This window comes from Mobula birostris, chromosome 4 (genome assembly GCF_030028105.1).
Source record: "Mobula birostris isolate sMobBir1 chromosome 4, sMobBir1.hap1, whole genome shotgun sequence".
Taxonomy (NCBI): domain Eukaryota; kingdom Metazoa; phylum Chordata; class Chondrichthyes; order Myliobatiformes; family Myliobatidae; genus Mobula; species Mobula birostris.
This window is the reverse complement of record NC_092373.1, coordinates 201,847,519-201,874,625: the sequence shown is the minus strand read 5'-3', so window position 1 is coordinate 201,874,625 and position 27,107 is coordinate 201,847,519. Positions and strand designations below refer to the sequence as shown.

General features: G+C 41.7%; 2 protein-coding genes across 2 annotated transcripts in view; one reads left to right on the top strand and one right to left on the bottom strand.

Moving 5' to 3' along the window:
• The window catches only part of paip2b (poly(A) binding protein interacting protein 2B), a 122,628-nt gene extending 109,521 nt beyond the window's left edge, over positions 1-13,107 (top strand). Inside the window, exon 4 of the mRNA XM_072256770.1 lies at positions 7,376-13,107. Within this exon, the coding sequence (XP_072112871.1) occupies positions 7,376-7,432 (57 nt within the window). The 3' untranslated portion in view covers positions 7,433-13,107. The remainder of the gene's footprint in view (positions 1-7,375) is intronic.
• Positions 13,108-20,100: 6,993 nt separating this feature from the next.
• The window catches only part of LOC140196112 (uncharacterized), a 69,746-nt gene continuing 62,739 nt past the window's right edge, over positions 20,101-27,107 (bottom strand). The window contains exons 11-12 of the mRNA XM_072254818.1: positions 24,279-24,801; positions 20,101-20,174 (exon numbers count right to left, since the gene is read on the bottom strand). Coding sequence (XP_072110919.1) covers positions 24,768-24,801 — 34 coding nt within the window. The 3' untranslated portion in view covers positions 20,101-20,174; positions 24,279-24,767. The remainder of the gene's footprint in view (positions 20,175-24,278; positions 24,802-27,107) is intronic.

Genomic DNA, 27,107 nt, shown 5'->3' with positions numbered 1-27,107 from the left:
AAAAGAGGTGCCTCCTTCACAGCAAGAGGGGAGACACAACAAAACAGCTCGCTGTTCTGTGACCCAAGAATTGTCAGGAATCTCTCCCCCACCGAGAGAGAGAGCTTGTGATTCGCCAAGTACACGGCTTCTGATCTGCTGTTCCCAATATTCTGTTCTCTCCAACAATGCTTCAGTCGATGGCACGGGCTTAGAATCAGCCTGTCCACAGGGCCACAAAACCTCGGAACCCCAAAAGCACGCTTGTCTTCTGGGCCATGTCCCCCGGGAGCGGGTCACACCACTGCAAAGAACCAAAGTCTGAGGGTAATTCAAGGTCAGGGTCTCCAACAGAGCCCCATCCACGCTGAAAGGGAAAAGGAGAGCCATCAAAGGTAGAAATTAAGCTGTTTTCATAGATGAATGCGAGGAGTTGCAGTTTAGCGCCCAGCAGGCCAGTGAGTTCACAGACCCATTATGGGGAGCATACTGGGGGTACAGGGTAATGACTCAAAGACCTTTGCATCCAGAAGCTGGCAGTTCTTAAGATCTACTGATAGTTTTTTGGTGCACAGGAAATCTACGCTGAGCAGAGATCTAACAACTTTAGCTAAGACAAAGTCCCACGTGTAGCATTGTCCACTGAAGCAGAGTGCCACATGTCGTATCCTACAAGTTCGATTCCTAATGCCATCGGTGGCATCTAGTGTGGATCCATCACTCTTTGCCTTCTAATCAACGGGTGATGCTGGCAGCACACTCACTTGAGCACCCGTGCCACACAGGAAGCATCACCCTGAAAAGATGTCCGTAATTGACAATAAACGACCCTGGCAGCTGGAACTCACTGTATTCACAGAGCTTCAACGTCATGATGCACTAGTACTGTCAAAGCTGATTGGCAGTCGGCACTTCTTGATGTTCATGTCAAAGGGTATGTGGTTAAAAACATAATCGGACCATAAGATATAGGAGCAGAGTTAGGCCATATAGCCCATTGAGTCTGCTCCATCATTTCACCATGACTGATCTGTTATTCCTCTCAGCCCCAATCCTCTGTTTTTCCTCATATCCCTTCATGCCTTGACCAGTCAAGAATTTATCAACTTCTGCCTTAAATATTCGTGAAGTCTTGGCCTCCACAGCTACCTTTGGCAACAAATTCCACAGATTCACCACTCTCTGGCTAAAGAAATTCCTCTTTATCTCCAGTCAAAAAGAGCACCCCTCTATTCTGAGGCTGTGTCCTCTGGTCCTAGACTCTTCTAGCATAGGAAACATCCTCTCCACACCAATTCAATCAGGACCTTTGAACGTTCAATAGGTTTCAATTAGGTCACCCTCATTCTTTGAATTCTTGTGAATACAGGGCCAGAGCTATCAAATGCTCGAATCCTGAAACCATTTTTGTGAACCACTTGAACCCTCTCCAATGTCAGTATTTCTAAGATAAGGGGCCCAAAACTACTCTCAGTACAAGTGTGGCCTCACCAATGCTTTATAAAGTTTCAACATAAGATCCTTGCTTTTATATTCTAGTCCTCTGGAAGTGAATGCTAACATCACATTTGCCTGTATTCCATCTGCCACTTCTTTGCCCATTCTCCTAATCTGTCCAAGTCCTTCTGTAGCCTCTGCTTCCTCAAAACTACCTGCCCCTCCACCTATCTTCATATTATCTGCAAACTTGGCAACAAAGCCATCAATTCCTTCATCTAAGTCATTGACGTATAACGTAAAAAGAAGCGGTCCCAATACAGACACCTGTGGAACACCACTAGTCTCCGGCAGCCAAACAAAAAAGGTTCCTTTTATTACCACTCTTTGCCTCCTGCCATTCAGCCACTGCTTTATCTATGCTGGTATCTTTCCTGTAATACCATGGGCTCGTAGCTTGTTAAGCAGCCTCATCTGTGGCATCTTGTTAAAAGCCTTCAGAAAATCCATGTACACAATATCAAGTGATTCTCCTTTGTCTATCCTGCTTGTTATGTCTTCAAAGAATTCCAACAGATGTCAAGCAAGATTTTCCCTTGAGGAAACCACGCTGAATGCGGCCTATTTTATCGTGCGTCTCCAAGTACCCTGAGACCTCATCCTTAATAACCAACTCCAATATCTTCCCAACCACTGAGCTCAGGCTAACTGGCCTATAGTTTTCTTTCTTCTCCCTCTCTTCCTTCTTGAAGAGTGGAGTGATATTTGCAATTATCCAGTCTTCTGGAACCATTTCCGAATCTAGTGATTCTTGAAAGATCATTACTAATGCCTCAGCAATCTCTTCGGTTACCTCTTTCAGATCCCTGGGGTGTACACCATCTGATCCTAGTGATTTATCTACCATCAGACCTTACAGTTTCTAAGAACTTCCTCCCCAGTAATGGCAACTACATCCACTTCTGACCCCTGACCCTCTGGAACTTCCAACACGCTGCTCGTGTCTTCCACAGTGAAGACTGATGTATAATACTTATTCAGTTTGTCTGCCGTTTCCCTGTCCCACATTACTACCTCTCCAGCATCGTTTTCCAATGGTCCAATAACCACTCTCACCGCTTTGTTTTAATACCTTATGTATCTGAAGAAGCTTTAATATTAATATTCTCTTTAATATTATTGGCTTGCTTACTTTTGGATTCCATCTTTTCCTTAATGACTATTTTAGCTGCTTTCTTTTGGTTTTTAAAGCTTCTGAATCCTCTAACTTCCTACTAGTTTTTGCTCTATTATATGTCCTCTCTTTGGCTTTTATGTTGGTTTTGACTTCTCTTGTTAGCCATGGTTGTGTCATCTTGCCTTTAGAATACTACTTCCTTTTCAGCTTTTATATATCCTGTGCCTTATAGTTGCTTCCAGAGATTGTAGCCATTGCTGCTTTGCTATCATGCCTGCCAGTTTTTTTTTCCAATCAATTTTGACCAAATCCTCTCTTATGCCTCGGTAATTCCCTTTACTCCACTGTACTTCTGATACATCTGACTTCAGCTTCTCCACCTCAAATTTCTGGGTGAATTTGATCATATTATAATGACTTGGCCTTAAGGGGTCTTCTACCTTAAGCTCTCTAATCAATTCTGGTTCATTGCACACCATAGACCTGGCGTTGTCTGATTTGGAACCACGTGTGTGAGTCTGCTGGAGGCTCTGCTGACAGGGCTTAAAGGAAGAGGAACGATACACCTGTGCCTGGATAAGTGTAGACAATTAGCCACTTTTAAGAAGTTCCCTATAGTCCTTCATAAGTGTATTAGCAGGGCTGTGTCAACTTCATCAGGTATTTGTTGCATAAAAGAGTTCTTCAAAAATAAAACAAGGATGGCGATTGTCTAAGAGTGAGAGTATGTGGTCCATTAGTTCTGAAGGAATAGGCCCAGGCTGGGTAGGAGAACGACTGTTTAGTGCGCTCAGACTCGGACAGTCTAAAAGTCTGTAGTAGGTGAATTTGCAGAGTGACACGTTTGCTTTAGGTTACATCTGGAAATTCCAGCTGGCAAATAATTTCCCTCCACCCCGCTCTGACATATTGAGAAATCGTGTACTCAGCAGGCTACAGCAGAGGTTTGCCTTTGCCTACTGCCGGGTGAGTTTAAAGAGATCACCACCTCTTGCAGTGGATGACCAGGACGTCTAAATGCCTTGTCGTGCTCTTAGCGCTCCTCCAATGCCTGCTGGCCTGCTTTCTTGACCGTTGGACCATTAATCGGTCTCCTCTTCTCCATCTGCCAGGGCCAGGCTTCACATGCTGAGATAGGCAAATCCCCTACCTCACCAAGGGTCGAAGACCCGTTGGCTACCCTCACCTGGTTTGGCCCGTCTGCCGAGATTGACAGATTTATCAAATGCTAACGGGTCTTCTAGGACAGTGGTCCCCAACCTCCGGGTCGCGGACCGATACATTGCCGCGAAGAATGCAGCGGTACAGCAGTAGCCAGAACGCACCCAGCACATCTTTAAGAAAAAAGCCGAAATAAACAAGCTAATTAATTAGGTGACGCAATCAGCAATCGCCTCTGATCTGGACCGACATTTACTTGCCGGGCGGCACCTAATTAATTAGTCCTGACGAAGGGTCTCGGCCTGAAACATCGCCTGCACCTCTTCCTAGAGTTGCTGCCTGGCCTGCTGCGTTCACCAGCAACTTTTATGTGTGTTACAACAACTCAATGACGGTGTTTATGAATATTGTAGAACAGTTTCTAGTGAACAATGTGTGTCATCTGTCACCCATTACATTACACTACAATAGTTGCAAGAAGTGGGCATGCTCTGGATGGTGAGGCAATGGTATTAACTGGCAAGGCAAGTTTGAAATGCCTGATATCCTACTCCTGCTATTTTCTGTGTTCTTGTGCATCCTTCTATGCCATGCCCATTCATGTCTTTCTAAATTCCTCTTAAACATTATGTCTGATTTCGCCATATCCATTGGCAGGCATTCTAGATATCAAGATGTTTTTTTTTAAAAAAAACATGCCCCTGAGATCCCCTTTAAAAGTCCTACCTCTCATCCTAAATCTTTGCCCCCTGGTTTTTAATACCTCTACCATGGGAAGAATATTTTAATTGTAATCTGATATATTTATACAAGGTCACTCCAAGCTCTTCCCAGTCTTTCCCAATAACTAAAGTCCTCTCATCCAAGCAACATCATAGTGAATCTCCTCTGCACCCTCTCCATTGCAAATTGTTCCAAGCGTGGAGTGCAGAAAACAAAATAGGTTAGAGTATGAATAGTGTAAAAATGGGTGCCTATGGTCAGCATGGATTTGGTGGGCCAAAGGCCTGATCTGCTGTTGTACCTCTCCACAATTTCATGATTTATGTTGATCTAGAAATCCCTTGAAGTTTCCTTCCTTCATGCCCTGACTAATCAAGAAACTATCAACCTCTGCCCTAAATATACATAAAGACTTGGCCTCCACAGCTGTCTGTGGCAAAGAATTCCACAGATACGCCACCTTCTGGCTAAAGAAATTCCTCCTCATCTCCGTTCTAAAAGGATGTCCCTCTATTCTGAGGCTGTGTCCTCTGGTCTTATCCTCTCCACATCCACTCTGTCAAGGCCTTTCATCATTTGGTAGGTTGCAATGAGATCACCCCTCATTCTTATTAATTCTAAGGAGTACAGGCCCATTACCATCAGACGCTCTTCATATGACAAGCCATTCTCTTAAAAAAAACAACAGAAGGCAACTAAAAACCAACTGAAGCCATGCTGATTTAATTCCCCCAATATATATATAGATTGCAGTCCCCCATGATTGTAATATACCTCGTATGCACCTTGAATTTTCTTGCACATGTCCCTCATATATGCTATTTGCCTATAAACCACTTGTATTAAAGTTTCTACTCCTTGCTGCATAGTTTACCCGAAGCCACCTTCAATTCTACATCAAAATCTGCTGAGCATAGAACCTGTCCCACTATTGTACTAATGTCCTCTCTTATTAATAACACTGCCCTTTTTCTTTTTATCTGTTAATTATAAAATGGGTACTATCTTGCTAATTGGTAGACTGAGGGCTTGCTTCCATATGATAGGATGCAAACACATATTGTTTCATGTGGCCAGCATTTCATGCTTTTTGACGTGCTGAAATATGAATCAGAATCAGATTTAATATTACTAGTATATGTTATGAAATTTGTTTAGTGGCAGCAGTACATTGCAATACATAATAAAATCTGAAGTTTAAATAATCTAATTGAGATGCTTAAAATGATTTCAATAATGTAATTGGGTAGAAATCTAGAAGCTGTTTTTTTTGGTTGGAGAAACTAACGAGAAATAGAAGCACCAATAATCCCCCCGCGTGAGTGCTACCATTCAAAAGTATTCCAAGTTAATTTATTACCAAAGTACTTGTATGTTACCATTCATAACCCTAAGATTCATTTTCTTGTGGGCATTCACAGTAACTACAAGAAGCACAATAGAATCAATGAAAGACTGCCCCCCCCAATGGGCCAGACAAACAATATGTAAAGACAACAAAAGGTGCAGATAATAAATAAGTAATAAATATCGAGAACATGAGATGTAAAGTCCTTGAAAGTGAGTCCATGGGCTGTGGGAATGGTTCATTGTTGGGTTGAGTCAAGTTGTGTGAAGTTATCCCCTCTGGTTCAAGAGCTTAATGGTTGAGGGGTAATGACCGTTCCTGAACTTGGTGGGGTGGGTCTTGAGGCTTCCACATGGCAGCAGCGAGAAGAGACCATGACCTGGGCAATGGAGTCCCTGATGGCTCCATGCAGATGTGCTCAATGCTGGGGAAGGCTTTACCCGTGATGGACTTGGCCATATCCACTACTTTTTGTAGGTTTTTCCATTCAAAGACAATAGTGTTTCCATACTGGGTTGTGATACAGCCAGTCTCCACCACATATCTATAGAAGTTTGTCAAAGTTTTAGATGCCATGCTGAATCTTTGCAAACTTAGAAGAAAGTAGAGTCACTGCCATGCTTTCTTTATCATGGCGCTTGTGTTCTGGTCCCAGGACAGAGCCTCTGAATTGAAGGAAATTAAAGTTGCTCACCCTCTCCACCTTTGATTCCCTAATAGGGACTGGCTCATGGACCTCCAATTTCTTCCTCCTGAAGTCAATAATCAGCTCCTTGATCTTAATGACATCGAGTTGTGAGGCTGCTGTGGCACCACCCAATTAGGTTTTCAATCTTTCTCCTGTATGCTGATTCATCACCACCTTTGATTCAGCCAATGCCTGTACTTCAGTTCCATATTCTTCCCTCTTTCCTCCCCTCCCACCCCCAACCACTCAGTTCTCTGAAAATGTATTCATTCTAACTTGAATTGTACTCAGTGACTGAGTATCCGCAAACCCCCTGGAGTAGAGAATTCCATAAGTTTGCAACCGGCTGCATAAAGAAACTTCTCATTCTGGTTCTAATTTTTATTATGGGGTTTTATCCTCGTATCCTTTAGTTGTAGAACAACTCCTCAGCATCCAGTCCTGTATGTCTCAATGAAATTTTCTCTCATTATTCTAAACTATCTAGTTAGGGGAGAACAATCCTACTCGACTTGTATGACAATCGCCTCATCTAGGAATCAATCTGGCAGTATATCTCTCAGAGATTCAGTCTGATTTTGGTTTTAATTTGGATACGTCTATGCCATTGAGTTAAAAGACACTTTGACATGTACATGGAAGGCCAAAGCTTCAGCTCTAAGCCTTAGAGAATATGGGCCAGTTAGGACTAGATTAAATGGGGATCTTGGTCGCCATTAAGGGCTATATGACCTTAAGTCAAAAACACTTTTCTTCCCACTTAGGATGTTATTGTCAGCTGTTTAGCAGTTTTATTTTAAAAAAAGACTTTGTATCTGTCTAACCCAAATAAATCTAATTGTTTCCTCTCTCTTCCCTCTAGAGTAAAAGTACTCTGAATCCGGACGCCAAGGAATTTGTTCCTGGAGTGAAGTACTGAAAGTTTGAGAGTCTTGTAGGCTGCCCTCTACTGGAGGAAGCAAAAAAATACAATTTCTGAACACTGTGAAGCGAGTCACTTTTTAGGATGGCCAATTGGTTATAGATGCTATTGGATTACCTACCCTCTCCCTTTCCCTATGCCGAAACTTGTTTAGATTGAATGCTCTTTTTTTAAGCTTCATTGCAGAAATAACTTGTTCCTTTCACAATTTCTGGTATGTGCAAGGGTTCGGCTAGTGTGCAGTATTCCATTTGCCATGCATCACAGTGGGTCTGCTACTTAAAACAACGTCTCGTGGTTTGGTGGTTGAAGATGATGAATTGCCACAAAACTTCTAAGTTTTAGGGACCTTTTGCATGTCTTGAAAGATGGGTTTAAAGTAACAGCCCCCCTTTTCTAAATAAACAAGAATTGGTGTAAGCAAAACAACAAAAGCACTTTGCCAAAAAAAAAAGATTCTATAAGAATTGTAAAACTACAATCTGCTGGAACCCAACATGCACTGCTTTGGCTCTTTTACTGCCTAATTATAAATGTCCTTTTCCAAATTACAAGAGCCTTATAAAGGTGGGCTGGGGGGTTGGTTACAAATAAATATAACAGTATTACCACTACCATTTCAGGTAGGTAGTTTTATTATCTACAAGATAATCCTAACATAACACTAGCAGTAAAGGGAATGCTCTGGAGGCTAAATGTGTTGCAATGCATATTGTGATACTTTGTATAGAAACTTTGCATCTCTTTTTGTTTTTTTTAAAAGTCAGCCCAACAGGCTTTAAAAGGGGATGTTGTTTGTCTGGAGTGGGGGTTGTGAGGAAATCCTTCACTGATGGAAAAATGAATTGGGTTGTATAATGAGTGGGAGTCAGGACAAAAGGTCACTCACGGTAAAAAGCGCACAGATGCTCATCCAAGAGCATTTTTTAACCAGAAAGCACCTAATATGGTGAATCAATTAATTTCAATTTTTACCAAAAGGTCATTGCTTGTGTTTGCCTTGATGGTGAACATTGCACCACTGTTCTAATCTTTCTCATTCTCTCTCATGCTTGTTCTCTTGTTTTCGCTCTTTCTTTTTTCTCTTTTGCACTGTTCATCTGTGGGAAGATGTTAGTGCTCATTTCAAGAGTTGGATGTCTTTTCCTCTTTTGGTCTTAATGCAAGTGAGTGCTAAAGAAAAATATACTGGAAAATAGATTTTTATTTAAAATAAACAATAAGGTACTCAGCCACTTTTCAGCTTTTATCAGTGAGACGTTAGGAAGTTTAAGGGTTGAATGCGATTTTTAAAAAGATCATGAATTTCTTCATTTTGTCATGGAGATGTGTTGGTTCTGGACTTGCAGTATAAAGGTGGTTTGCAGGTACTCTGATTGAAATAGAGATGCCAGTATTTTTGTTACACATTGTGTTTTAGTGGAAGGGAATGTCATGTAGCTTACATTTAGAAACTTACTTTATTTATTAAATTCATTCAAATGCCTTGGAGTTCCTTCACAGGTGCAAATTCAGTTATGATGCGGGGGGGGTGGTTGCAATGCAGGTACAGTTTACAATTTGAAAACCTTTGGTGTAGGTTTTCCTTTGTGAAAGTTCCATGTTAATCCAGTCCAATATCATTCATAGAACATTAGACAACCTTGGTGTTTCAGTATTGACTTCCTCTGAAATTTGATTCAGGGGTATTGCAGTCTTATACGAAATGGGCAGAGGTTCTTCAGTGGCTCTGACTTCACTTCTGCTAACTCTTCCTTAGTTTCAAGTATTAGAATTACAGGTATTTCTTTCGAAGCCTCATGTTGGTTTATATTATTCCTAATAATATAATTGTAGTTTTCCCATTTTGAAACACTTTCACTGTGATTTAATGCACCAGTTTCTTGCCACAACTATTACCAAGGGCTTTATCAGTTTTTTTCCCTGCAATGTGCTGAGAGAAACTGATATCTAAGGTGCAATTACTACAAGAAATGCTTTGGCAATCAATAATTGACTGCACGCCAGTCTTCTATTTACTCTCCAGCACCACCCACTCAGCAATGGTAGAAACTTCACAGCGCTTTAATAAATAAGGATCTATTTTTAAAGATTTTGCTATGCAGTATATCAGGTTGTAACTTATTAAATCCATTTTAACTCAATTCCCATATTAAAGAGCGCTTCAGTGAGATCTTTAACATCAATGTCTTCTGTTCATCAAAGCCCATGCTGAAACGTTTTATTTTTATAAACTGGGTGGATGGTAATGGCATCATTTTGATAACCAGTTATTAGCCTTTTAAGAAGGAAATAATATTTGTGTTCCTATTTTGACATGATACAGTAAATGTTTACCCTTTGCTGTCCTACCACGCTAGTCTTGCTCTTTAATGTTTATATTAGATCAGTGCTTGGAAAAACTTTCATCCCCCTCCAGTATTCGGCACTTCCTGTGTTCATCATGTAGCTGCAACACAACTCATATAAGCAACACCCACCACTGCTCCGGATTAGTGTGAAATTCTGTTCCTTAAACTTGTGGCCAGTTACCAGTTACCACTTATTGCAGAATAATAGTCACATTTATGTTCACCAGAAACTCATTTGAGCACTTAAAACATTTTTAGTACCTTTATTCTGGAAAACACTTCAATCCTAACAATCTGGACAATGGCAGCCTCGTCACTGGAGTAAAGGTTGCATTTTGGTCTCAGTGGTGTCCCCATGAATGATGGCAGGGACTGGAGGCCCTGAGTTTGATATTGGTGATTGCCAACTTAATACATCTCTACAGTAGATGTGTTACTACCTCACTGTGCATTCTTGGACAAAGGAAGAAATGTCATCAGTATGCCATCCAGTACCTTGTCTGGTCTTGATGGAAGTGTTCATATGCGAAGCTTAATTGGATTCAGTATTTATGACTCTGCAGTTTAGTAGTCAGTTTTTATTTGGTTGGCTATCTTTTATGAAAATGGTCATATTTGAATTAAGTGTAGCTGGTAAAAGCAGACAACATTCTAGAATGAATTGATTAAAATTTGAATGATATAGCGGGGTGTTTAGGAGGGTACATAAACTATCCCTCAGACGAAATATCTACCCTGTTATTACCTTGATTTTTTTAAAGCTAACCTTGGTTTAAATGTTGCTCTTTACTTTTTTTTCCAGAGCTGTTCATTTCAGTTGTTAACTCTCTATATTTCGCTCATCAATTCTGGTTATTTTATTCAATGTTGCTATCTGTCGAAAAGAGAATCTTGTTGCTCGATTCTGCCCAGTTTGTAGATATGTTCGGTGTATTCTCAATCATGAATTTTCAGGGGTAATAATTCTGCCTAATGCGTGAATTTCAATGGATTAGAACAGTTACTGCTGCTTAACTCAGATGCCATCCAGAGGGAAATGGATGCGGATAACATTTCTAATACTCCCATGTGTTAAATAGGCTTTTGGGTTTAAAACAAAAGTGCAGGAATCATCCTTTCTCTTACTAAACCCCAGCCCCTACCGTCTTTAATTGGAAGACTGCTCAGTAAAATTTATCCCAAATTTAGTTCTTACTGGTTAACTAAAATGAGTACTGTTGGATTGAGTGAAGTGGAGCACATAGGAACGTGGGTATCACCTTTCAACAAAACAGGATTCAATTATCTTGTCCAGATCTCTTTATAAAATTCTCCAGCAGTCATATTAAAATATTGTTAATGCCTGCACAGATTAACTTTATTCAGGTTATTTTTGAATATATTGAATCTGTTGGCAGTTCATTAAGAAAACTAGCAGGTGTTTCTCTTTTTCTGCTACATCCTGTAAATCTGCCAGCATCTGTGGAGCATTAAGATGCTGCCCAAGATTTACTTCTGTGTCTGGTATTTCCTGCACAGTTTCAAAATTGATTGCACCACGCGACAATTTGATCTTTTTGAAAATTGTGGAACTCTGCTATATTGTATCCATGAGTTTTAATATTGTTCCTTTTGTGTGATTTGTGCACATGCTGTAAAAACAGAAACAAACAAGCTCTCAGAGAAATTCCTGATCTATCCTGCACTTGGCCTTGAATTTTATTTCGAGATTTGGAGAAAGTTTTATCTTTCAATCCATGCATTTAAAATCTTATGTCACAAGTTGCCTGAGTTTTTAACCAGTCTTGTAGCAACTTAATGAAAAACAATTTTATAGATGATTTTCTGCTATTCTGTGCATACTTATGTACATTACCGCTGATGTTTAGTTACTGCCTGTATGCACAACAAAGATAGCCATTTGTTTGGTGAGTTGGTGCAATATATGGCAGAGAGTTAACACTGAGTTGCACAAGGATTATACAGAACCAGTTTTGTTTTACATCCCTTCAGTATTCCATGCATTCAAGATATGCATGTAATAATTCAAGTCTTCTCATTGAGATACACCTTACATATAGGGTTATACAAAGAATAGTAGAACACAAGACTGCTGCACTAATGTAGATGGTGTAAAATGACTGGGACACTGGGTACCATTCACATTTCAAGAATTGCTTTATTACTGGAGTATTTGCATTGGTGCCAGAATCCTAGACACTTTTTACCTTTGCGTTAGCTTAATAATTAAATTAAATTAACCTTTAACATTGCTATTTACCTGGGTGAGTGGGTACTACTTTTACCCATGTAGAGGGGGCTTTTTTTCCCATTTATTTCAATGCTTGAGGACCACATTTAGAAAACCTCCTTGCACGTGGAAATGTATTTCCAACATCACAACAGAAAGTATACATCAACAAATGCTTTCTAGCACTTTGGAAAGTAGTGAGATTGTGAAAGGTGTTAAAGAAGTGCAAGTTTTTCTCTCATGAGAATGATTACAAGTCAATCATGGCCAAAAATAGGGAGGGGGAAGTGAAGTATCCTGTTAAGCAGTATGTTAAGCTTATGAAACCAAAATATTTAAGTTGTAAAAGAAAACCTCAGTTGAACATAGGAACATAATGTGTCTGATTTACTTGGCTCATTGGCTGTTTTTTTTTTTGGAAAGGTCTAGCACCAGCACTATGCATATAGGGGCAGGGCAATATTCTGATTAGTTTGCTTATAATCCTCATTTTGCTTGTGTTGAAGCTCAGAATCCTCCAATTTAGTGCCCATTACAAATCAGTTTTGATAACAATAATTAAAATGGTATTTGATGGATTGAACCTTAATTCTGTAAGCTAAGGTGCAATTCAGATGGTACTCCATATGGCTCTTGGGCATCTAACAATGCCACTCCATAACCAACCTTTAGGTGGTTAACTGTGGGACCTTCTAACTCAATCTTCATGCCCATTTAACTGGGAGTTATCTAAGATCTATTTTAGCAAGAAATAGCCTTGAGCCCTGTCCATTTCTCCCCAGATAGCCTTCAAATTACTGCTGTGTATTATCGGCAGTGGACACTTGGCCCATAACTTTCAGTTACACAGTATCATCGTTGCTGTTTTGCTGCTGCCCGGTAAATAATGGGTTGGGTCACTCCTGCGGTAAAGTCTGTTTAAACCACAGTTGCCAGTACAGTTCTGTATTAATACCATTTCTGTATTAAAAAAAATGAGTTCTCAGCATTTTGTCGAGACGAGGGTATTATCCGAATGTGTTTGCGGATGTATCGCCTTTGTTTATTGTTAATTATCTGACACGAGTGTGAAATAAACTTTGTAATTTACAGTTTTGTTTGGTCTTTTTCTTGAACTGAGAATTTCATCATGACAAAACTATCAGAATTCTACATTTGAAAGTGTATTGTGAAGCATATTTTGTCAAGCTTGATGACTTGACAATGCAGCTTTAAAATGAGAAGATCTTGCACCCTCTTCTGGAAGACCTCTTCAGGGTTCAGAAAGTGTAAGATGAGGTGGACCTATAAATAAATTTTGTGAAGTGGACCTGTCACTGGGTAAATGGGGTGCTGCAGTAGCACAGCGGTTAGCGAGCTGTTGTTACAGCTCAGTGCATCAGAATTCAATTCTGATGACCTCTATATGTCCTCCCAGTGGAAGGTGTAGGTTCTTCTCCAAGTGCTGGGATTTCTTCCCACAGTTCAAAGACGTACCAGGTAGGTAAATTGTTCCATAAATTGTGGCACAGCAGAAGGGCCTACTTCACGCTGTATCTTCCCAACCCTATTGTACAGAAAGAAATGATTGGTAGACAAAAACATTCAGGATTATAGCCTGTGCTCTGTGGAACTGGGAAGTCTGTCCACCATGCTAAAGCTCTGTTCTACATTCATTTCTTTCTCCTTTGTTCTAGTCTTCCTCCATCTGCTCAACTTGGAGCTCGGTGACTACATAGAACGTAGAATCTACAGCACATTACAGGCCCTTCAGCCCACAATGTTGTGCCGACTATGTAACCTACTCCAGAAACTGCCTAGAATTTCCCTACCGCATAGCCCTCTATTTTTCTAAGCTCCAAGTAGCTATCTAAGAGGCTCTTAAAAGACCCTATTGTATCAGCTTCCACTCCCGCCACCGGCAGTGCATTCTACACACCCACCACTATGTGTGGAAAAACCTACCTCTGACATCCATAAGATATAGGAGCAGAAGCAGGCCATTTGTCCAGCATTCAATCATGGGCTGATCCAATTCTCCTAGTCATCTTCACTCCCCTGCCTTCTCCCCATACCCTTTGATGCCCTGGCTAATCAAGAACCTGTCTATCTCTGCCTTAAATGCACCCAATGACCTGGCCTCCACAGCCACTCGTAGCAATGAGTTCCACAGATTTACCACCCTCTAACTAAAGTAAGTTCTCTGCATCTCAGTTCTAAATGGACGTCCTTCAATTCTGAAGTTGTGCCGTCCTGTCCTGGACTCCCCTACCATAGGAGATAACTTTGCCATATCTAATCTGTTCAGACCTTTTAACATTCAGAATGTTTCAATGTGATGCCTCCTCATTCTTCTGAACTCCAGGGAATATAACCCAAGAGCTGCCAGACGTTCCTCATACGGTAACCCTTTCATTCCTGGAATCATTCTCGTGAATCTTCTCTGAACCTTCTCCAATGTCGGTATATCCTTTCTAAAGTGCCTTATAGAGCCTCAACATTACATCACTGCTCGTATATTCTATACCTCTAGAAATGAATGCCAACATTGCATTCGCCTTCTGCAAAACTGACTCAACCTGGAGGTTAACTTTAGGGTATCCTGCAGAAGGACTCCCAAGTCCCTTTGCATCTCTGCATTTTGAATTCTCTCCGCATCTAAATAATAGTCTGCCTGTTTATTTCTTCCACCAAAGTGCATGACCATACACTTTCCAGCATTGTATTTCATTTGCCACTTCTTTGCCCATTCCCCTAAGCTAGCTAAATCTGCAGGCTCTCTGTTTCCTCAAGACTACCCACTCCACCTATCTTGTACCATCAGCAAATTTAGCCACAAACCCATTAATCCCATAGTCCAAATCATTGACATACATCGTAAAAAGCAGTGGTTCCAACACTGTGGAACTCTGCTGGTAACCGGCAGCCAGCCAGAATAGGATACCTTCTGAAAATCCAAGTATACCCCATCTACTACATCTCTTTTGTCTACCCTGCTTGTAATTTCCTCAATAAATTGCAGTAGATTAGGCAGGATTTTCCTTTCAGGAAACCATGTTGGCGTTGGCTTATTTTATGTGCCTCTAGGTACTCTATAAATCTCATCCCTAACAATTGATTCCAACAACTTCCCAACCACTGATGTCAGGCTAACAGGTCTATAGTTTCCTTTCTGCTGTCTCCCACCCTTCTTAAATATCAGAGTAACATTGGCAATTTTCCAGTCATCGAGTACAATGCCAGAATCTCTCGAATCTTGAAAGATCATCGTTTATGCCTCCGCAATCTCTCCAGCTACTTCCTCCAGAACCCAAGGGTGCATTCCATCAGGTCCAGGAGATTTATCCAGCCTCAGACCATTAAGCTTCCTGAGCATCTTCTCTGTCGTAATTTTCACTGCACATACTTCACTTCCCTGACACTCTTGAGTGTCCGGTATACTGCAGATGTCTTCCACTGTGAAGACTGTTGCAAGATAGGCATTCAGTTCCTCTGCCATCTCCGCGTCTCTCATTACAAAATCTCCAGCATCATTTCTATTGGTCCTATATCTACCTTCAACTCTCTTTTATCCTTATATACTTTAAAAAACTTTTGGTATCTTCTCTGATATTAGTCGCCAGCTTGCTTTCATAATTCATCTTTTCCTTCCTAATGACCTTCTTAGTTTCCTTCTACAAGTTTTTAAAAGCTTCCCAGTCCTCTGTCTTCCCACTAGCTTTGCCTTCTTCGTATGCCCTCTCTTTTGCTTTTACTTTGGCTCTGACTTCACTTGTCAGCCATGGTAGTGTCCTCCTTCCATTCAAAAGTTTCTTATTACTTAGACTATATCTGTCTTGCACTTCCCTCATTTTTCACAGAAACTCCAGCCATTGTTGCTGTGCTGTCCTCCCTACTAGTGTCTATTTCCAGTCAACCTTGGCCAGTTCCCCTCTCATGTCGTTGTAATTTCCTTTATTCCACTGAAATGCCGACACAGTGGAATTTAGTTTCTCCTCAAATTTCAAAGTGAACTCAATCAAGGTGTCCTTAACCTTAAGCTCTCTTTTATCACCTCTGGATCATTGCACAACACCCAATCCAGCACGGCTGATCCCCTAGTGGGCTCAAGAACAAGCTGTTCTTAAAAGCCATCCCTTAGACATTCTAAAAATTCTCTCTCTTGAGGTCCAGTAGTGCCTTGGTTTGTTCAATCCACTTTCATGTTAAAATCCCCAACGATTATCATGACATTGCCCTTCTGACATGCCTTTTCTGTCTTCTGCTGTAATTTGTAATCTACATCCTGGCTGCTGTTTGGAGGCCTGTATACAACTGCCATTAGGGTCCTTTTACCCTTGTCATTTCTTAACACAACCCATACAGACTCTGCACCTTCCATCATAATATTATTAATGATTTAATATTTCTTATACAAAGGGCCACACCACCCCTTTTGCCTACTAACCTATCTTTCCAATACACCATATGTCCTTGGACATTCAGCTCCCAATGACAGTCATCCTTTAGCCAAGTTTCAGAGATGGCCACAATATCATACTTGCCAATCTGTAGCTGAATTTCAAGATTGTCCATTTTATTTCTCGTGCTGTGTGCATTCAAACATAACATTTTCAGTCCAGTATTTGTTGCTTTCTGTTTCCCCTTGTACCTACTTCCAAGCACCATAAAACTATGTGCCCTCATGTTAGCCATTTCAGCCCTGGGAAAAAGCCTCTAGCTATCCACACGATCAATGTCCCTCATCATCTTATACACCACTATCAGGTCACCTTTCATTCTTTGTTGCTCTAAGGAGAAATGTACAAGTTTACTCACCCTGTTCTCATAAGGTACACCCTCCAATTCAGGCAAAATCCTTGTAAATTTACTCTGAAATCTTTCTAGAGTATCCACGTGCATCCTGTAGTGAGGCGACCAGAACTGAACACAATATTCCAAGTGGGGTCTGACCAAGGTCTTGTATAGCTGTAACTCATGGCTCTTGAGCTCAATCCCATGGTTGATGAAAACAAACACACCCATACACCTTCTTAACAACACTGTCAACCTGTGCAGCAGCTTTGAGTGGTCTATGGACGTGTACCCCAAGATCTCGCCGATCCTTAACGCTGCCAAGAGTCTTACCATTAATACTATATTCTGCCATCCTATTTGACCTACCAAAATGAACCACCTCACACTTATCTGGGTTGAACTCCATCTGCCACTTCTCAAGCCAGTTTTGCAACCTATCGATGTCCCACTGTAACTTCTGACAGCCCTCCACACTATCCACAACACTCTCAACCTTTCTCATCAGCAAATTTACTAACCCATCCCTCCAATTCCTCATCCAAGTTATTTATAAAAATCATGAAGAGAAGGGGTCCCAGAACAGATCCCTAAGGCACACCACTGGTCACCGACCTCCAATAACTTGTCCACCACTGAAGTCAGACTCACTGGTCTATAATTTCCTGGGTTATCTCTACCCCCTCTCTTGAACAAGGGAACAACATTTTCAACCCTCCAATACTCCAGTACTTCTCCCATCCCTATTGATAACGCAAACATCATTGCAAGAGGCTCATCAATCTTCTCCTCCGCTTCCCACAGTAGCCTGGGGCTGCTGACTTATCTAACTTAATGCTTTTCAAAAGCTCCAGCACATCCTCTTTCTTAATATCTATGTGCTCAAGTAATTCAGTCCACTAAGTCATCCCCACAATTACCAAGGTCGTGTTCCCTAGTGAATTCTGAAGCAAAGTATTCATTAAGTACCTCCGCTACCTCCTCCGAGCCATGCACATGTTTCCACTATCGCACCTGATTGGTCCTATTCTCAAATGGCTCATCCTCTTGCTCTTCACATACTTGTAGAATGCCTTGTGGTTTTCCTTAATCCTGCTCATGGCCACTCTGGCTCTCCTAATTCCATTCTTGAGCTCCTTCCTAGCAACCTTATAATTTTCTAGAGCTCTAACAGTACCTAATTTCTTGAACATTTTCTTTTCTTCTTGACTAGATTTTCTACATCCTTTGTACACCATGGTTATTTTACCCTACCATCCTTTCCCTGCCTGAATGGAACATACCTTTGCTATCCAAATGTTCCCTGAACATTGCCACATTTCTGCTGTGCATTTTCCCGAGAACATCTGCTCCCAAGTTCCTGCCTAATAGCATCATATTATCCCCCTACCCCAATTAAATGTTTTCCTAAATTGACTGCTCCTATCCCTCTCCAGCGCTATGGTAAAGGAGATAAGAGTTGTGATTACTACCTCCAAAATGCTCTCCTACCAGATCTGACACCTGACCAGATTCATTTCCCAATACCAAATCAAGTACAGCCTCTCCTGTAGTTGACTTATGTACATATTGTGTCAGGAAACCTTCCTGAACACACCTAACAAACTCCACCCCATCTAAATCCCTTGTGCTAAGGAGATGCCAGTCAATATCAGGAAAGTTAAAATCTCCCATCACAACAACCTTATTATTGCACAATTCCAGAATCTGTCTTCCTATCTGCTCCTCAGTATCACTGTTACTATTGGGGAGCATCTATAAATATTACCCAGAAGATTTATTGCCCCTTTCCTGTTTCTGACATGCACCCACACTAACTCAGTAGACCATCCCTCCATGACTTCCTCCTTTTCTGCAGCCGTGACCCTATCCCTAATTAGCAATGCCACTCCCCCACCTTGTTTCCCTCCCTCTCTGTTCTTTTTGAAACATTTAAAGCCTGGTACACTCAGCAGCCATTCCTACTCCTGAGACATCCAAGACTCTGTAATGGTCACAATGTCATTGCTCCACATATTGATCCATGCTCTTAAGTTCATCCACCTTGTTTATGATACTTCTTGCATTAAAATAGACACATCTCAAACCATCAGGCTGAGCACATCTTTGCTCTAACATCTGCCGATCCTTCCTTGCAAACTCCCTACAAGCTGTGTCTACTTGTGCTCCAACCTCCCTATCTTCTGCCTCTTCCCACCCCCTGTAATACTAGTTTAAACCCTCCCCAACAGTATTAACAAACCTCCCCTCTAGGATATTGGTCTTCCTCAGATTCAAGTGCAACCCGTCCTTTTTATACAGGTCACATCTACCCCAGAAGAGGTCACAATGATCCAAAAATCTGAATCCCTGCCCCCTGCTCTAATCCTTCAGCCATGCATTTATCCTCCACCTCATTCTATTCCTATATTCTGTCGTGTGGCACAGGCAGCAATTTTGAGATTATTACATTTGAGGTCCTGCTTCTTAGCTTCCTTCCTAACTCCCTGTAGTCTGCTTTCAGGACCTCCACCCTTTTTCTACCTATGTCGTTGGTACCGATATGTACCATGACCTCTGGCTGCTCACCCTCCCATTTCAGGATATTGTGGATGCATTCAAAAACATCACGAGCCCTGGCACCTGGGAGGCAAACTGCCATTGTTTCTTTTTCGCACCCAGAGAATCACTTATCTGTACCCCTAACTATAAGAGTCCCCTATTACTGCCACCACCCTCTTCCGTTCCCTACCCTTCTGAGAGGCACAAACACTGTTGCTTCTCCCAGATAGGTCTCCCCACCCCCCCTCAACTGCATTCAAAATGGAGTACTTATTGTTAAGGGGACAGCCATAGGGGTACTCTCCACTACCTAACACCCTCCCCTCTCCTGATGGTCACCCCCTTATCTCTCCTGTGGCCTTGGGGTGACTACCTGCCTGTAGCTCCTGTCACCTCCTCACTCTACCTAACAAGCTGAAGATCATCAAGCTGCAGCTCCAGTTCCATAATTCTGTCTCTAAGGAGCTGCAGCTCGATGCAGCTGCCACAGATGTGGCCATCAGGGAGGCTGGCGGTCTCCTGGACATCCCACATCTGATGCCTGGAACAGAAAACTGGCCTCACAGTCATACCCACTATGCTTGTTAGAAGGGGGACAAAAAAGTAACCTACCTCGCCTAGGCCCGTCCTCGCCGAAGCTCCGATGAGTGAAAGCCCTACTACTCTGATTTACCCTTCTCCAACGACCACTCCGCTAGACAATGACTCTCTTATTTCTGAACTCTCTCAGCATCCTTGCGCTTTGATGAGCTACTGCGTCTGTGGACTTCTCCCCGACCTGTGCGAAGCTTTCTCTCTCTTCAAATTGATTGGTCCGCCGCTAATGCATTGAGGGAACAAATTGCTAAGAAAAATCAAAATAGATTTATTTATTTTATCGAGATGCAATGTGGAAAAGGCACTTCCGGCCCTTTGAGCCACACTACCCTACAACCCCCAATTTAATCCGAGCATAAAATGAAAGTTGCAAATATCCACTACATCCCCAATCCTAATGTCATCCACAAATTTGCTGATTGTGACAGTTCTTTATTGCCTGCACCACCTTCCTGCCCTATCATCAGACTTCTTTGTTAAATTAATACCCAGAAGTTCTATTCATCTCTGTTCTGAATGAACCCAATAACTGAACTTCCACAACCCTCCAGGGCAAAGAATTTCAAAGGTTCATTGCCTGCCTGAAGGAATTCTTCCAGATCTCACAGTTAAACAACCTATACCTCCATTCTCAAACTACGTCCCAGATTCTGGACCCCTTGGACAGGGGAGAAGTCTGTATATCCAGACTTGAGGATTTCAAGAATTTGGATTTCCGTAAGATCTGCCGTTACATACTTCATGGATATCTTGTGATTGTCTTATGAGGGTGGCGTAATAGTCTTGCGGAGGTCACATGATGTAATTTTCCCACCAATGTGAGGTCACATGATGACCTGTTCTCACCAGGTATATAAGTGTAGACCCCTGGTGACGCAGTTAGGTTTTCAGTTAGATTGTCAGTCAAATACTCCGCTACACTGCTTATTAATCTCATGATGCAGCATAGTTTTAAAACAGAGTTTTACTTTCTATTGTAAGGTACAGAATTGTTGGGCTGGCAGTTTCACCAATAGCTGCCAGATTTGTTGATGTACCTTTTCAGTAATATTGGAGAGTGAAGACAGGAACCTGAAGGAGGCGTTTGATGGTTTTGGAGAGAATCGACCATTATTGAATTTGTTCAAGTAAGATTAATCTGCATGAGATAACCTCTGCTAAAAGCAGCAGAAAAGGTTGTGCAGCATCTAGTCTACGGAGGAAAAAGGTCAGTGCCTTTAAACTGTTTTATTTCCGTTGTTGTGAATCCTGTGGACAAGGCAGGTTCTGGCTGGGATCGGCTGTGATGTCATGCCTTCGAGGAATTCTTTACTTCAGGAAAGTCTCTCCTAATTGACTGTATAAATCTCTTGGACTTTCGAACTTACCATTCTAAGAACTGTGTTTGAATTTACCACTTTAAGAACTGTTTTTGCATTTATCGCTTTAAAAACTAGTACTGAGTGGCGGTTTGTTAAATGGCTGCATAGCAGTTTACTTCCGGTTAAGGTTTTCGTTTGTTTCTTTTTACTAATTTTGAGCAGAGTTTAATAAATGTTTATTTGTTTATAAAACCTGACTCATTTCTATATTCATTGTTGCCGGTCACGTGACACTGCTCATTCTTCTAAACTCCAAAGGTGTATTCAATGGCTCCTCATCTGTTAGACCCACCATTCCTGGAAATGCTCCAGTGAACCTTTGTCACACTTCTATACCAAGTATTTTCTTTCTTAGGTGATGATATCTACACTGTGCAAATATTCACTGTCTCACCAATGCTTCATACAATTGCAGGAAGTCATCCTAACTCCTGTAACCGAAACACGTTCATCGTCAAGTCGAGGTTATTGTGATGTGCGGTGAGGTACTGGTACAATGAAAAATTAGCTTGCAGCAGCATCACCGCCACATAGGCGTAGACAACACACAGGGCATAAATTATACCTAAATTGTACAAGGGCTGCTATTGCAAAATGCTAATTTTCATAGCATTTATAACTTAGATATTTAGGCCTGTGGCAGAAAGCTTGAACTTGAACTGAGTAGAGAGAGGAAACAAGAACTGCAGAAACATGACTTGAGTGGGAAAATAAAAGACACAATCAGAGACAAGTCCATGAAGTGGTCCATAGTGTTCCGTTGTTGAGGTAGGGTTTGGGGGCTGTACAGGTCAGTTCAAGAACTTGATGGTTGTAGGAAAGTAGCTGTTCCTAAACCTGATGGTGTAAGTGCTAATGTAACATTTGCCCTCCTAAATTGGTTGCTATACCTTCAATGACATGTAAAAACCATATATTGGTCCCTTTGAACATTAACACTATAGAATCTCTCTGCTTTTCTGTTCTGTGTACTGAGGTGCCCTCATTTTTTCCCACATTATTCTCCATCTCCCATGTTCTTACACACTTGTCTATATCCCCTTGAACCCTCTTTATGTCCTCCTCTTACAGTGTTTATTTTCATTCACATATTTGAACTATTATCTCCTATTCAAATCATTCTTCTAGATTGCGAATAGCAGGGGTCCAAACACTGATCCCTGTGGAATGCGTAAAATGCTGGAGGAATCAGCTGGTAAGGCAGCATCTGTGAGGGAAATGAACAGTTGACAATTTTCTGTCTCAGACCAAAATGTCGACTGTTCATTCCTCTCCATAGGTGCTGCCACATTGCTCTGGATTTCCAGCACCTGCAGAGTCTTTAGTGTCTGCTGATCCCTGTGGTACATTGCTAGTCAGAGCTTAAACATGAGGAATTCTGCAGATGCTGGAAATTCAAGCAACACACATCAAAGTTGCTGGTGAATGCAGCAGGCCAGGCAGCATCTCTAGGAAGAGGTACAGTCGACGTTTCGGTCTGAGTCCTGATGAAGGGTCTTGGCCCGAAACATCGACTGTACCTCTTCCTAGAGATGCTGCCTGGCCTGCTGTGTTCACCAGCAACTTTGATGTGTGTTGCTAGTCACAGCTTGCTGGCTTGAAAAAATCCCATTTATTCCCACTCTTTCCCTCCGTCCAATGGTTGTTTCTCAAAGCTTGTCAGTACATGATCCCCAGTTCCATGAGTAATTGTTAAACAATCCTTGAGTGGGACCTCATCAAAAGCCATCTAGAGATCCAACATGATACATCTTTTGGCTCCTCCTTATCTACTGGTCACATCCTCAAAAAATTCCATAAGTTTTCCCTTCATAAATCCACACCGTCTCATTTCAGTTGTGTGATTCTTTCTAAAGCATTCTGTTATTACATCTTTCTTTACAGAGTCTAGCATCTTCCCTACCCCTGATGTTGGGTGGACAAATAAGTAATTCATGATGAAGGGTCTCAGCCTGAAATGGAGACCGTGTGTAGTTTTTCATTGTTTATATTGTATTTCCTTGTTCTACTGTGAATGTGTGCAAGAAGATGAATCTCAGGGTGCATATGGTGACATATACTTACTTTGATAATAAATTTACTTTGAACTTACTCCCCTCCATAGATGCTGCCTGACTGTTGAGTTCTTCCAGCATTCTATGTGTCTTGATCAATAATTCCATTTTCTTTCTCCTTCACTAAATAGTGAGGCCATATTCATTGCCTTCCAATTCATAATGACAATTCAGAATCGGCAAAACGTGAAACATCCAAGTGTCGCACAGGACATGCCCTCTTCTCATCACTACCGTCAGGGAGGAGGTTCAAGGGCCTGAAGACACACACTTGAAGTTTTAGGAAGAGTTTCTCCCCCTCTGCCATCAGATTTCTGAATGGCCTATGAACACTACTTCACTAATTTTTGTATTTTTATCCTAATTTTCATGTCTTGTCTAATTTATATCTAATTTTGATTAATTTTTATCCACTGCTGCTGCAAAACAATAAATCTCACAATGTATGTTTTTTATTGCCTGTTACGCTGCTGGTGTTTAGGGCAGCAATAAAGGTCCTTCATCTCTGGCAGTGTTCAGGGCTTCCTTTATCGTGTCAGTAGCTTCCTCAGTTTTCATGACTGTCAGTCATGCAAGGCCTGGGTGGAGACTCAGGAATACCATCACACTCAGCTGTAGAAGGGTTCTTCATTGCTGCTTCTGCAACAGTTTTGTTTAACCAGTCAGGGTTGTTAGCCCTGAGCTGAACCCCTGAACTTGGAGGACAGGTGGACCACTCTTAGACTGTCCTCTGTCCTTTGACCTGACCTACCAAGAGCCAAAGCAATAAAGCCCTGACTCCAGCCAACATAGCTCTCCAGATCATTGAGGCACAAAAGCCTCCAAACCCCATGACAAGGTTGTGGTCCTCTTGGAGGCACAACTTATGTCAGTCACAATAAACATGACTCTGAATATTACCTTCAATTCAGAAACTCTCTGTTCAGATTGTATTACCTGTACTGCAATGTCCATATCCAGTTTCCTTTATTTCTTTCTTGGCAGATTTGTACAGATAAGCATACCAAAGTAGAACGTTTTCCACTGATGTTCTTCAGCACTGTGTGGCTTTCAGCAAGGATAATGGACAGTACTTGTTTGCGTGAGGCAATACTAGAGGCACTATTCCCAGTTGTGAAGGGTTTTTTTTTCCTCAATGTGCTGTGGACAAGTAGGGGCAAGAGGGCAACATTGGAAGGCAGGATTTGGGGTAGAGTGTTCATCAGAGTAGAATTGGAAGTGTTGTCCAAGAACTGAATGGCATATTATCATTTGCTGACTACAGGTAAGTAACAAGGACTAAGTCAAGATTAAGCTCCTGGAATGCACAAGAATAGTAGCAAGGGAGAATGGTACCACAGCCATTGAATATCTAATGTATCGATGGTCCTTTGGTTTCTTCTCTTGGTTTGTACGGTTTTAATTATCTATGGCCTACTCAATCTTTTAGCTTGTTCTTTCCAGCCTATTGCAGCTGTAACTACAAACAAAAAAAAGAGAACGTTAAAGGAAATTACTCCTAAAAGAGTCACCCAGTCCCCTGGTTTACAATGTCTATGTTCACAAGAACCAAAAAAGACACTTTCATGGGTATGTAGATGAGTATATATGTGTCAAACTCAGACAGCTGGGTAGTGTGTAATGCATATTCACACAAACAACATTTCATTGTGTTTCAATGTACATGAGATAAATAAATCTGAAGCTGAAATTTTTGGAAAATATTCCAAGGGACAGGATATACAAGTTCTTGGCTAGGCAGGACCTGATTAGGGTTAGTCAACATGGCTTTGAGTGTGGTAGATCGTATCTAATCAATCTTAGAGTTTTTTGAGGAGGTTACTAGGAAAGGTAATGGATATTGATAAAGTCCTGCATGGGAGGTTGGTCAAGAAGGTTCAGTTGCTCAGCATTCAGGATGAAGTAGTAAAATGGATTTAACTTTGGATTAGCAGGAGAAGCCACACAGTAGTATAAGACTGTGTCTCTAACTGGAGGCCTGTGACTAGTGGTGTGCCACAGGGATTGGTGCTGGGTCTATTGTTGTTTGTCATCTATATCTATGAAGTGGATGATAATGTATAATGTAGTTAACTAGAACAGCAAATTTACAGCTACCACCAAGTTTGGGGTGTAGTGGACAGTGAGGAAGGCTGTCATGGCTTGCAGCTGGAAAAATGGTAGATGGAATTTACTGCAGACAAGTGCGACTCAGTCCCTCAAGACCCAGCAACATGATCATAAATCTCCTCTGCACTCTCTTCAGCTTAATAAAATCTTTTGTATAGGAGACTGAAACATAGAAAACCTACATCACAATACAGGCCCTTCGGCCCACTAAGTTGTGCCGATCATGTCCCAACCTCAGAAATTACTAGGCTTAACTATAGCCCTGTATTCTTCTAAGCTCTATGTACCTATCCAAAAGTCTGTTAGACCCTATCGTATCCACCTCCACCACCATTGCCGGCAGCCCACTCCACGCACTGACCACTCTCTGAGTGAAAAACTTACCCTGACATCTCCTCTGTACCTACTTCCCAACACCTTAAACCTGTGTCCTCTCGTGCTAGCCATTCCAGGACTGGGAATAAGCCTCTGACTATCCACACGATCAATGCTTCTAATTATCTTATACACCTCTATCAGGTCACCTCTCATCCTCTGTCGCTCTAAGGAGAAAAGGCCGAGTTCACTCAACCTCATAAGGCATGCTCCCCAATCCAGGCAACATCCTTGTAAATCTCCTCTGCACCCTTTCTATGGCTTCCACATTGTTCCTGTAGTGAGGTGACTAGAACTGAGCACAGTACTCCAAGTGGGGTCTGACCAGGGTCCTATATAGCTGCAACATTACCTCTCAGCTCCTAAATTCAATTCCACGATTGATGAAGGCCAATACACCGTACATCTTCTTAACCACAGAGTCAACCTGCGCAGCTGCTTTGAGTGTCCTATGGACTCGGACCCCAAGATCCCTCTGATCCTCGAAGCTACCAAGAGTCTTACTATTAATACTATATTCTGCTATCATATTTGACCTACCAAAATGAACCACTTCACAATCATCTAAGTTGAACTCCATCTGCCACTTCTCAGCCCAGTTTTGCATCCTATCAATGTCCTGCTGTAACCTCTGGCAGCCCTCCACAAGACCTCCAACCTTTGTGTCATCAGCAAACTTACTAAAATATCCCTCCACTTCCTCATCCAGGTCATTTATGAAAATCATGAAGAGTAAGGGTCCCAGAACAGATTCCTGAGGCATTCCAGGTCATTTATAAAAATCACGAAGAGAAGGGGTGTCAGAACAGATCCCTGAGGCACACCACTGGTCACTGACTTCCATGCAGAATATGACCCATCTACAACCACTCTGCCTTCTGTGGGCAAGCCAGTTCTGGATCCACAAAGCAATGTCCCCTTGGATCCCATGCCTCCTTACTTTCTCAATAAGCCTTGCCTGAGGAACGTTATCAAATGCCTTGCTGAAATCCATATACACTACATCTACTGCTCTTCCTTCATCAATGTGTTTAGTCACATCCTCAAAAAATTCAATCAGGCTCATAAGGCACGACCTGCTCTTGACAAAGCCATGCTGACTATTCCTAATCATATTATATCTCTCCAAATGTTCATAAATCCTGCCTCTCAGGATCTTCTCCATCAACTTACCACCCACTGAGGTAAGACTCACTGGTCTATACTTTTCTGGGTTATCTCTACTCCCTTTCTTGAATAAAGGAACAACATCCACAACCCTCCAATCCTCCGGAACCTCTC